Source organism: Pleurodeles waltl, chromosome 4_1 (assembly GCF_031143425.1).
Source record: "Pleurodeles waltl isolate 20211129_DDA chromosome 4_1, aPleWal1.hap1.20221129, whole genome shotgun sequence".
NCBI lineage: Eukaryota > Metazoa > Chordata > Amphibia > Caudata > Salamandridae > Pleurodeles > Pleurodeles waltl.
Window position 1 is genome coordinate 8,801,306 of NC_090442.1, and position 13,217 is coordinate 8,814,522.

The window sequence follows — 13,217 nt, forward strand, 5'->3', positions numbered from 1 at the left end:
TTTCGACGCACAGCTTTTTCCGCAGCGAGAAAAATGCTGCACACTGACGCTGATCAACGCGACGCCTTTGGGACGACCGGAACTTCGCCGCACGGCCTCGCAAGGACAACGTCGCCCGACCTCCAGAGGAGAAATTGACGCAACGCCTGCCGTGAGAGCGAAACTTCGACGTGCAGCCCCGCAGAACGACGCGCAGCCGGAAAACAAGCAGGAGAATCCACGCACAGACCCGGGACATCTGGTAATCCCCGCGATCCACGGAAAGAGACTGTCCGCGCGCCAGAAAACGACGCATGACTTTCCTGCGTGAAAAATAACGACGCAAGTCCGTGTGTGCTGGGGAGAAATCGACGCACACACCATTTTTCCACGTATCTCTTCTTCTGTGGCCCTCTGAGGACATTTTCCACTCCAAACCAGGTACTTTGTGTTTGAAAGAGACTATGGGGGTCATTCTGACCCCGGTGGTCGGAGACCGCCGTGGCCAGGGTCGGCGGGAGCACCGCCGACAGGCCGGCGGTGCCCCGCAGGGCATTCTGACCGCGGCGGTTCGGCCGTGGTCAGATGCGGAAAACCGGCGGTCTCCCGCCGGTTTTCCGCTGCCCATGTGAATCCTCCATGGCGGCGGAGCGCGCTCCGCCGCCATGGGGATTCTGACACCCCATACCGCCATCCTGTTCCTGCAGGTCTCCTGCCAGGAACAGGATGGCGGTATGGGGTGCCGCGGGGCCCCTGGGGGCGCCTGCAGTGCCCATGCCAATGGCATGGGCACTGCAGGGGCCCCCGTAAGAGGGCCCCACTTTGTATTTCAGTGTCTGCTTTGCAGACACTGAAATACGCGACGGGTGCCACTGCACCCGTCGCACCTTCCCACTCCGCCGGCTCAATTCTGAGCCGGCGTCCTCGTGGGAAGGATGATTTGCACTGGGCTGGCGGGCGGCCTTTTGGCGGTCGCCCGCCAGCCCAGTGCAAATCCCAAAATACCCTCAGCGGTCTTTCGACCACGGAGCGGTATTTTGGAGGGGGAAGTCTGGCCTCCCGCCAGACTTAGAATCACCCCCTTTGTTTGCTTTTTAAAGACTTAAGACACTTTATATCACTTTTCAGTGATATCTCTACAAATTCACATTGCAACTTTATTAGTTTTGACCTATAATTATCCTGATAAATATTATATATTTTTCTAAATACTGTGTGGTGTATTTTTGTGGTGCTATATGGTGGTATTGTATGATTTATTGCACAAATACTTTACACATTGCCTTCTAAGTTAAGTCTGACTGCTCGTGCCAAGCTACCAGAGGGTGGGCACAGGATAATCTTGGATTGTGTGTGACTTACCCTGACTAGAGTAAGGGTTTTTGCTTGGACAGGGGGTAACCTGGCTGCCAACCAAAAACTCAATTTCTAACAATAGCCAATCCAATGGTGTAGCTGGGCTCACTATTGGTAATGTAGTTGGGGTTGGTCTTGTTAGTGAGACCACAGAGGCTGTTTTAGTCTCTGATGGTGGCATTGACTTTGCCACCTTGGTTACTTGTCCCCTTAATATGGGTAAGTACAAGCAACTACCCCTAATCAACGGTGTTGAGGTTGAGGCCTACAGGGACACAGGAGCCAGTGTAACTATGGTGATAGAAAAACTGGTCCACCCTGATCAACACCTACTTGATCAGCAGTACCAAGTGACTGATGCTCATAACAACACTCTTAGCCACCCCATGGCTGTTGTGAATCTCAAATAGGGGCGGGGTTACTGGTCCAAAGAAAGTTGTGGTAGCCACTGAATTACCTGTAGATTGCTTAATGGGCAATGATTTGGAAACATCAGCCTGGGCAGAAGTGGAGTTGGAGGCTCATGCAGCAATGCTGGGCATTCCTGAGCATATTTTTGCTTTGACAAGGGCTAAGGCCAAGAAGCAAAAAGGACGGAGAAACTTGGATCCTGGAACAATGGATCAAGTGCTCCCAAAAGCTAGGGGTAGAAAGGATAAATCCCTGCCCACTATCCCTCCCTCTATAGAAGATTCCCCTTTTGAGGAAGAGGAATCCTCTCCCTGTGAATAACCTTCACCAGATGAGCTGTCAGCAGACACTGCTGAGCTTTTGGGTGCAGGGGGGCCTGCCAGGAAAGAGCTGAGAGTGGCACAGCAAACCTGTCCCACATTAGAGGGTTTAAGACAGCAAGCTGTGAAACAGCACATGACATTCCTTTGGCTGGGCATTTGGGCCAGACGAAAACTTGGGAAAGACTTGTCCCTTGTTTCACTGGCCTCATATGTCAGAGAACACAAAAGAGTTTTGTCGCTCTTGTGTGACCTGCCAAGCCAGTGGCAAGACTGGTGGCACTCCAAAGGCCCCTCTAATTCCACTTCCAGTGGTTGGGGTGCCCTTTGAAAGGGTAGGGGTTGACATAGTTGCCCCCCTTGACCCTCAAACAGCTTCATTTATCTTGGTGGTAGTGGACCATGCCACAAGATATCCTGAAGCCATACCCTTAAGGACCACTACAGCCCCTGCAGTGGCAAAAGCCCTCATGGGAATCTTTTCCAGGGTGGGTTTTCCTAAGGAAGTGGTGTCAGACAGAGGTAGCAACTTCATGTCTGCATACCTAAAAGCAATGTGGAAGGAGTGTGGTGTAACCTACAAGTTCACCACCCCTTCCCATCCACAAACAAATGGTCTGGTTGAGAGGTTTAATACAACTCTCAAACGTATGATAATGAGACTCCCTGAAAAACTCAGGAGATGGGATGTCCTGTTACCTTGCCTCCTTTTTGCTTATAGGGAGGTACCCCAAAAAGGAGTGGGCTTCAGCCCCTTTGAACTCCTCTTTGGGCACCCTGGAAGAGGTCCACTTGCTCTGGCGAAGGAGGGTTGGGAACAACTTTTAAAAGCTCCTAAACAGGACATAGTAGACTATGTACTTGGCCTAAGATCCAGAATGTCTGAGTACATGAAAAAGGCCAGTAAAAACCTTCAGGCCAGCCAGGAGCTGCAAAAGCAATGGCTTGACCGGAAGGCTGTCCTGACTCAGTACCACCCAGGACAGAAGGTGTGGGTATTAGAGCCTGTGGCCCCAAGAGCACTCCAGGACAAATGGAGTGGACCCCATCTAATTGGTGAAAAGAAGGGTGAGGTTACCTACTTGGTAGACCTGGGCACTGCCAGGAGACCCCTTAGGGTGATCCATGTCAACCGCCTAAAACCCTACTATGACGGGGCTGATCTCACCCTGCTCATGGCAACAGATGAGGGACAGGAAGAAGAGAGTGACCCTCTCCCTGATCTCTTCTCCACCACTGAAGCTGATGGCTTAGTGGAGGGAGTAGTCTTATCAGATTGTCTGACTGCAGAACAGAAAGACAACTGCATCAATCTCTTAAGTCAGTTTTCAGACCTCTTTTCACTTCTACCAGGTACAACATCCTGGTGTGAACATACAATTGATACTGGAGACAGCCTGCCTGTCAAAAGTAAAATTTGTAGGCAGCCTGACCATGTCAGGGACTGCATTAAACAAGAGGTGCAGAAAATGTTGGACTTAGGGGTGATTGAGCCATCTGAAAGCCCCTGGGCTAGCCCAGTTGTGCTTGTACCAAAACCTCACACCAAAGATGGAAAGAGAGAGATGAGGTTTTGTGTAGATTGTAGAGGGCTCAATCAGGTAACCAAGACAGATGTTCACCCTATACCCAGGGCAGATGAGCTCATAGATACACTGGCTTCTGCCAAGTATCTAAGCACTTTTGATCTAACTGCAGGGTATTGGCAGATTAGGTTATCAGAAGATGATAAACCCAAGACTGCATTTTCTACCATTGGAGGGCACTACCAATTCACAGTAATGCCCTTTGGTTTGAAAAATACACCTGGCACTTTTCAGAGGTTGGTGAACACAGTCCTGCAAGGGTTGGAAGCTTTCAGTGAAGCATATCCAGATGATATTGCTGTCTTTAGCTCAACCTGGGATGATCACCTGGTCCACCTATGGAACGTTTTGGAGGCCCTGCAAAAGGCAGGCCTCACTATCCAGGCCTCAAAGTGCCAGATAGGGGCAGGGGAAAGTGGTTTATCTGGGCCACCTGGTTGGTGGAGAACAGATTGCACCACTACAGGGGAAAATCCAAACTATCATGGATTGGGTCCCCCCTACAACTCAAACCCAGGTGAGAGCCTTTTTAGGCCTCACAGGGTATTATCGGAGATTCATAAAGAATTATGGCTCCATAGCAGCCCCTCTTAATGATCGCACTAGCAAGAAAATGCCTAAGAAGGTGTTCTGGACAGCCAGCTATTGTCACGGTTTCGGGCGGGTCTGATCAGGATTATGGTTGGGACACCCCTTGAGGTCACCGAATATCCTAGAGAGGTAGTGTGCTGGGGCAGAAGAGCAGCTAAAGGCATACACGGAAAGGACAGCTATGGACAGGCACAGGAAACAGGAAAGTAAAAGCAGAGCAACCCTTGTGTGAACAAACAGGAAACGGATTACCAGTGGACAAACACGTTGGTGTTGTACACAGAGTAAGGCGCAGAACCTCCCACAGTGACAGGGAATCTCAATGCCTCTGTGCAGTTTGCTCTTACAGATAGTCACCCTGCCAGCCCCATAGAAAGGAGGCAGCAGAAGTGATTCTGTGTCTGGACCCTAGAGCACAGACAAGGAAAGTACTTACATACACAAGACACACTCTTGAGGGTCCAGCTGGAAACACAGTGGCGATTCCTGAGAAAACAGCAATAGCACACTGTCACTGTTAGGCACGAAATACAACGTATAACACTGGACAAGGCTGGGGGCTGGAATTGCCTCCTGGAAACCAGGAGCCAACCCCAGTACACAGGAGGACACGTATACACTGGTGAAGACTGATAGAACACTTACCAGACACAAAGAACCAAGAAGAAACAGAAACAGAAGGGAACAAACAAAGAGGCAGAGGCAAGAACTAGGAACAGGCTCAGGCTGAAGCACAGGTGGGACTAGGACTTGAAAACAGGGCGCAAACTTCTGGCTGGGGCAAACAGAGACAGGACTGGCAAACTGAGAACAGGCTCTGGCTGGAACAGGCAAGGACAGGACTGGAATACAGGGAGTAGGAAATGAGCAGTAAACAGGACTGGGAAACAGAGAGAAGGTTCAGGCTGAAACAAGGCAGGAGCAGGGCAGAGAAACAGGGAGCAGGCTTTGGAAGAAACAAACAGATACAAGGCTAAGAGATAGGGAGCAGACTCTGGCTGGAACAATCAGGAGCAGGGAGAGAAACAGGAAACAGGATCAAGCTGGAACAGAACAGGAACAGGAACAGGAACAAAACTGGAACACCATCCGACAAAGGGTCTGTAACACAAAGGAATCGAAGTCCGATGCACGACAGGGAGCTTGAGGAAATGGCTGCTTATAAGCAGTTCCAAGCTGGGCTCCACAGGAGAGGTTTCAGGTGTGTGTAGTTTCGGACACTTGCAAGTCCTGGAGGAGAGGATCCAGTGAAAAGGAGCAACTGGACTTCTCCCATTGAAAACAATGGGAAACAGAATCCGGGTTTTCCTGAATACCAGCTGTGCATTATGGGATTTGCAGTCCCAAGAAGCAAATGCAGTACTATACAAGTGTACCATAGAGAAGCGAGAAACAAACAGGGATCAGCAAGGGACTCTAGATAGGTGTTCAAGGTGATTCCCAGGCTTCTGACAGTCCCCTTACAGCGCCCCCTGGAAATGGGACGACCGAGTCGTAACAGCTATCAGAAAGCTTTTGAGGAGCTCAAACAGGCCATGTGCTCTGCACCTGTCCTAAAAAGCCCTTGTTACTCCAAGAAATTCATTGTTCAAACTGATGCATCTGAATTAGGGGTTGGGGCAGTACTATCACAATTTAATTCTGAGGGCCAGGATCAACCAGTTGCTTTTATCAGCAGAAGGTTGACCCCTAGAGAAAAGCGTTGGTCTGCCATAGAGAAGGAGGCCTTTGCTGTTGTCTGGGCACTGAAAAAGTTGAGACCATACCTGTTTGGTACTCACTTTATTGTTCAGACAGACCGCAAACCTCTACTTTGGCTAAAACAAATGAAAGGTGAAAACCTTAAATTGTTGAGGTGGTCCATATCCCTACAGGGAATGGACTATACAGTGGAACATAGACCTGGGAGTACCCACTCCAATGCAGACGGACTCTCCAGATATTTCCACTTAGACAATGAAGACTCATCTGGACAAGGTTAGCCTTATTGTCCTTTGTTTGGGTGGGGGGGGGGGGGGGGGGTTGTGTAGGAAAGTACCATCTTGCCTGGAATGCTACCCCCATTTTCACTGTATGTATGTTTGTTTTTGCCCATGTGTCACTGGGATCCTGCCAGGCAGGACCCCGGTGCTCATAATGTATGCCCTATATGTGTTCCCTGTGTGGTGCCTAACTGTGTCACTGAGGCTCTGCTAACCAGAACCTCAGTGTTTATGCTCTCTCTGCTTTCTAAAATTGTCACTGCAGGCTAGTGACTAATTTGACCAGTTCTCATTGGCACACTGGAACACCCATACACGGTACTTGTAAATGGTACCTAGGTACCCAGGGTATTGGGGTTCCAGGAGATCCCTATGGGTTGCAGCATTTCTTTTGCCACCCATAGGGAGCTCAGACAATTCTTACACAGGACTGCCACTGCAGCCTGAGTGAAATAACGTCCACGTTACTTCACAGCCATTTTTCACTGCACATAAGTAACTTATAAGTCACCTATATGTCTAACCCTCACTTGGTGAAGGTTAGGTGCCAAGTTACTTAGTGTGTGGGCACCCTGGCACTAGCCAAGGTGCCCCCACATTCTTCAGGGCAATTTCCCCAAACTTTGTGAGTGCGGGGACACCATTACACGTGTGCACTGCACATAGGTCACTACCTATGTGTAGCATCACAATGGTAACTCCGAACATGGCCATGTAACATGTCTAAGATCATGGAATTGTCACCCTAATACCATTCTGGTATTGGGGAGACAACTCCATGACCCCCCAGGTCTCTAGCACAGAACCCGGGTACTGCCAAAGTGCCTTTTATGGGTCTCCACTGCAGCTGCTGCTGCTGCTGCCAACCCCTCAGACAGGTTTCTGACCTCCTGGGGTCTGGGCAGCCCAGTCCCAGGAAGGCAGAACAAAGGATTTCCTCTGAGAGAGGGTGTTACACCCTCTCCCTTTGGAAATAGGTGTGAAGAGCTGGGGAGGAGAAGCCTCCCCCAGCCTCTGGAAATGCTTTGATGGGCACAGATGGTGCCCATCTATGCATAAGCCAGTCTACACCGGTTCAGGGATCCCCCAGCCCTTCTCTGGTGCGAAACTGGACAAAGGAAAGGGGAGTGACCACGCCCCTGACCAGTACCTCCCAGGGGAGGTGCCCAGAGCTCCTCCAGTGTGTCACAGACCTCTGCCATCTTGGATTCAGAGGAGTTGGGGACACACTGGTCTGTTGTGAGTGGCCAGTGCCAGCAGGTGACATCAGAGACCCCTCCTGATAGGTGCTTACCTCTTTTAGTAGCCAAACCTACTTTTCTGGCTATTTAGGGTCTCTCCTCTGGGCTATTCCTCAGTTTACGAATGCAAGAGCTCACCAGAGTTCCTCTGCACTTCCCTCTTCGACTTCTGCCAAGGATCGACCACTGACAGCTCCAGGACACCTGCAAAACCGCAACAAAGTAGCAAGAAGACTACCAGCAACATTGTAGTGAATCATCCTGCTGGCTTTCTCGACTGTTTCGTGGTGGTGCATGCTCTGAGGGCTGTCTGCCTTCACCCTGCACTGGAAGCCAAGAAGAAATCTCCTGTGGGTCGACTGAATCTTCGCCCTGCTAACGTAGGCACCAAACTTCTGCATCACCGGTCCTCCAGCTCCCCTCTCATCCTGACGAGCGTGGTCCCTGCAACACAGGAGCTGGGTCCAAGTGTCTGCCACAGTCCAGTGGCCCTTCTGTCCAAAGATGGTGGAGGTAAGTCCTTGCCTCCCCATGCCAGACAGCAAACCTGTGTACTGCATGATTTGCAGCTTCTCCGGCTTCTGTGCACTTCTCCAAGGATTCCTTTGTGCACAGCCTAGCCTGGGTCCCCAGCACTCCGTCCTGCATAGCCCAGCTCACTGAGTTGGACTCCGACGTCGTGGGACCCTCCTTTGTGACTCTGAGTCAACCGCTGTCCTCAGATCTTCTAAGTGCCTGCTCTGGTACTTCTGCGGGTGCTGCCTGCTTCTGCAGGGGCTCTCTAAGTTGCTGAGCGCCCCCGCTGTCTCCTCCTCCAAGGTGCGACATCCTGGTCCTTCCTGGTCCCCAGCAGCACCCAATATCCTCAACTGCGACTCTTGCAGCTAGCAAGCTTGTTTGCGGTATTTCTACATGGAAACACTTCTGCAACCTACAGCACGCCGTGGGACATCTTCTATCCAAAGGAGAAGTTCCTAGCCCTTTTCGCTGTTGCAGAATCTTTGGGTTCTTCCACCCGGAGGCAGCACTTTTGCACCTTCATCTGGGGTTTGGTGGGCTTCTGCCCCCCCCGGACACTTTCGTGACTCTTGGACTTGGTCCCCTTCCTTTACATGTCCTCAGGTCCAGGAATCCGTCTTCAGTGTTTTGCTGGTGCTTGTGGTTCTTGCAGAATCCCCTATCACAACTATTCTGTCTTTCTTGGGTAGTAGGGTAACTTTACTCCTACTTTTCAGGGTCTTGGGGTGGGGTATTTTGGACACCCTTACTGTTTTCTTACAGTCCCAGCGACCCTCTACAACCTCCCATAGGCCTGGGGTCCATTCGTGATTCGTATTCCACTTTTGGAGTATATGGTTTGTGTTGCCCCTAGGCCTACGTCTACCTATTGCATTCTATTTTGATTCTACATTGTTTGCACAACTTTTCTTACTATTACTTACCTGTTTTGGGTTTGTGTACATATAATTTGTGTATATTACTTACCTACTAAGTGAGGGTATCCTCTGAGATACTTTTGGCATATTGTCACTAAAATAAAGTACCTTTATTTTTAGTAACTCTGAGTATTGTGTTTTCTTGTGATATTGTGCTATATGATATAAGTGGTATAGAAGGAGCTTTGCATGTCTCCTAGTTCAGCCTAAGCTGCTTTGCCATAGCTACCTTCTATCAGCCTAAGCTGCTAGAAACAGCTCTATTCTACTAATAAGGGATAACTGGACCTGGCACAGGGTGTAAGTACCACAAGGTACCCACTATAAGCCAGTCCAGCCTCCTACAGATGGGCCCAATGCAAATGAAAGAACACTTTGTCTCTGTGCTGTGCCATATTATAGACATGGTTGCAGAGGCAAAGGAGATATCGGGGGGATGCCGACTGTGCAGCCAAGAAGCTTAGGTGACAGTCGGTTCTGATGGCTGTTCACCAAACTTTAAACAAAGTGATAGTCTGTTTTTGAAAAACAAAAACTAATGACTCCAACACCTTGGGAGTTCTCTTCCAGCTCGTGGGGTCCTTACTCTGTCTACTCCTAATAGTTCAGGCAGCATTTTACTCTTCATTCGGCGGCCCCTCCCCCATCATAGGTAGCTTTATGTCAACAGAGTCAATGTCCACAGAAACCTTACAGACCCGCCTTCTAATAATTAGGCAAGTAGACCGAGAGTTTGGCGGACAGGGTACTCTAAATCAGGCCCTTGTGTGAATTTGAGCAACTCTACTGTTGCAGCCTGACTTAGCTTTTTGTGGTCATTGTCAACAAATGGTTCACACCTTATTTAGAATCAGGGAAAGGAGCTACTTTGGGACTGATTCACAAAGGTAAACGTACATTTTTGTGCAAGTTTACAATTGTTTGCTATTCACAAAGGGAATTTAACAAGAAGTTTCCTTATGACTGAGGGGCATCCATGCATAGAAAGGAGTGTTGTTATCTTTTATGTGCGGGGACTCGGAAGTCGTAAAGATACTGCTAGTAAAATACCTTTGTGAATAAAAAACAATTGTAAACGTAGACAAAAGTGTAAGTTTGCCTTTGTGAATCAGGCTCATTCACAAGCACACAATTTTGTATCTTGTGATGAACAAGAATAATAGCGCATTGAAGTTAAAAATGTCCAACACTCTGTTACTGCGCTATTAGAGGGTGCAAAGTGCTGAAGACTTTCTTGGTTATTGTCAGTGAAAGTTAATTAGGGCCCTGCAGTATGGACTGGAAAAAATTCACACCTTCTTTCCTCACTTAATCTCTGGTATTTGTTTTCTCTCCCTCCTCTCCTTTCCACCTTCCCTCTCGTCTGGTTTTACCACCCTGCAGTGGAGAGAGAAGTGTTTTACCGCCCCAGGGTGCAGAGCTGTGCTGGTCTCCAAGACCAGGCTAAAGATGGTCAAGGGTCTTCCCAGAATCCTCAGCTCTCTCTTCTGAAAACCTCTCTGTGCCTCCGTACAGGTAAAACACTTCTCTTACTTTGAGTCAACATGTTATGTCTCTGTGCCTCTGTCCAGGTAAAGAGCTCCTCGTACTTTGACTCAACATGTTATGCCTCAGTGTCTCTGTCCAGCTGAAAAGCTTCTCTTAATTTGGGTCAATGTGTTATGTCTTTGTGTCTCCACCCAGGTAAAAAGCTGCTCTTTGTAAGGAGAGGCCTCTTTTTGACATTGTTAGACCCCACTTTTTGCCTGATATATGATGTAGCCTAGAAACTATAGTGTCCAGGGCCCCTGCTAACCAGGTTCCCTGGGCCAGAGCTCCTTCCCTAAAACTGTTACTTGCTACCACTATAAGTCCCTAGTAACAGGGTACTTAGGTACTCTAGGGCCATGCATCCAGATGCACCCAGCACTGCCATCGCAGGCTGAGTGTGCTGGTGCAAACCTAAAACACAAATTCGACCTGGCATACTGCCTGTGCACCCTGTCCACCATAAACTGCATTTACTTTGGGTGAGACACCCCTCTGGCAGGCCTTTCAGCCCTAAGGCAGAGTGCTCCATATTATATATGAGGGTAGAGCTGCATGAACAATATGCCCCCACTGTGTCCCTGCCAAACCTGGGACATAGGCCCTCATTACAACCCTGGCGGTCAGTGTTAAAGCGGCGGTAATACCGCCAACAGGCCGGCGGAAAAAAAATGGAATCACGACCATGGCGGAAACCTCCAACATAGATAGCCACTATAACACTCCGACCACCACAGCGGTAGAAACAAACACCACGGCGGTAACCGCCAACAGACAGGCGGAGGACAAAGTACCACCCACCGTATCAGAACAGGCCTATCCGCCACCTTTTCCGGGGCAGAACAAACGCTATCAAAGGCACGTCGGAAACAGTATACAGAAGGGAAACCACTCACCTCTCGACACCCAACGAGGAGCCAGGACGCCATGGAGCCCGAACTACACGTCCTGCCCATGCTGGTCTTCCCTCTTCTCTATTAGGAGCAGGACAGACGCTGTCGACGACCACAGTGAGTACTGCACCTACAACACAGGGGAGGGGGAGGGAAAAGAGAGTGACACACACACGCAACACTCAATACCCCCACCCCCACCCTCACCCACAACAACATACACACAAATACATGCAGCAACATTACATATACACCCCCTGGAAGAATGCAAGGACATAATTAAATGATTGTAACAAGTGTAATCATGAAAAATCAGATAGTGAAAGTTCAAAAATCAGTATATACAAATATGTATGTCAACAACACAAGTCCGGATAGTGTACCAATCATTGTCCGTGGACCAGTGGTCCTAAAATGCATGGGCGAAGCACCACACAAGATACCTGACTTGAAACGGAGAGAACACTGCAGGGGCATCAGATAGAAATGAAACAGGCACCTCAGGGGGAAGGGAAGGGGGGCCACCTCAGCCGGATGAAAGCACGATGCCACTGCTGCACGAGGGGGCTCCAAGCCCATTGCTGTATCCTGGGGAGTGCAAAGCCACAGTCTCTCAAGTCTTTCCAGTGGGTGGTTTGCCCACTGCTTTATCCTGGGGAGTGCAAAACCACAGTCTCTCAAGTCTTTCCAGTGGTTGGTTTGTCCACTGCATTATCCTGGGGAGTGCAAAGCCGAGTGCAAAGCCACAGTCTCTCATGTCTTTCCAGTGGGTGGTTTGCCCACTGCTTTATCCTGGGGAGTGCAAAGCCACAGTCTCTCAAGTCTTTCCAGTGGGTGGTTTGCCCACTGCTTTATCCTGGGGAGTGCAAAGCCACAGTCTCCACTGGTTCTGGAGGGGGCCTGGTGCCCAGAGTGCTTCATCCTGCCAAGGACTGAGGTAGTAGATGTTATTCTCCACTGGTTCTGGAGGGGGCCTGGTGTCCAGAGTGCTTCATTCTGCCAAGGACCGAGGTAGTGGATGTGATTCTCCACTGGTTCTGGAGGGGGCCTGGTGCCTAGAGTGCTTCATCCTGCCAAGGACTGAGGTAGTGGATGTGATTCTCCACTGGTTCTGGAGGGGCATGGTGCCCAGAGTGCTCCACATGCAGTGTGGCCGGTCCCATTCCCTAACCTGGGTGTGTGTGTGCCACGAGATTGCCTAGGAACAGGTAACATGATACGCCATGGAGGCAGAGACATACACCACACTGCTCCGGCTTCGCCTGCCACCTGAAGGTGCAAACAGTGATGGAAGTCATGCCTCGTGGAAGCTGGGCAGGGTCCAGGAAGTCTCCTCCAGCCTTGGGCAACTGACCACTGGGGATGGTAGCCATGTCAGCGGTGGTGCCACTGTCCGAGCACGTCGTGGGGCTGGTGGCGGTGCTTGCGGCTGTGTCTGTGACGGCGGTGCTGGCGGTGGTGCATGGGTCAGCACCTGTTGAGGGACACAGCAGGACGTCTCCTGCAGCCTTGGACGGCTGCCCATTGGTAAAGATGCTGGGGACTGTTGCTGAGGCTGCAGACGTGCCGGTGGCGGTGCAGGTGGCTGTGCTGGTGATGGTGGCGGGGCAGGTTGCGGTGTTCTCTGCCATACAGGTTGGTGTAGTCGTGGACAGAAGGGGTGACACTAGTCCCTCAGTCGGTGCCACGTGCCTGTCCTGACCTGCTCTTCTGCTTTTGTCCCTTCCCCACCTTTGATGGTGCCACAGGTGTCTTGCCACTGTCCCTTTTTGTTTTGGCGGAGCCCTTGGTGGCTGGTAGGTGCGGCTTCTCCCTCCGGGATGTGGGCACCTTCTTCACCTTGAAATGTGTCAGAATGTCCTTGCCCTCGCTACGTGGCACACTGGCAGCCCTGA

The 13,217-nt window shown here is 50.3% G+C and overlaps 1 protein-coding gene across 1 annotated transcript in view; it reads left to right on the forward strand.

The window, feature by feature from the left end:
- Positions 1 to 13,217, forward strand: part of LOC138288399 (E3 ubiquitin-protein ligase TRIM39-like) — a 74,513-nt gene that overhangs the window by 20,700 nt on the left and 40,596 nt on the right. The window contains exon 3 of the mRNA XM_069229960.1: positions 10,286 to 10,417. Within this exon, the coding sequence (XP_069086061.1) occupies positions 10,286 to 10,417 (132 nt within the window). The remainder of the gene's footprint in view (positions 1 to 10,285; positions 10,418 to 13,217) is intronic.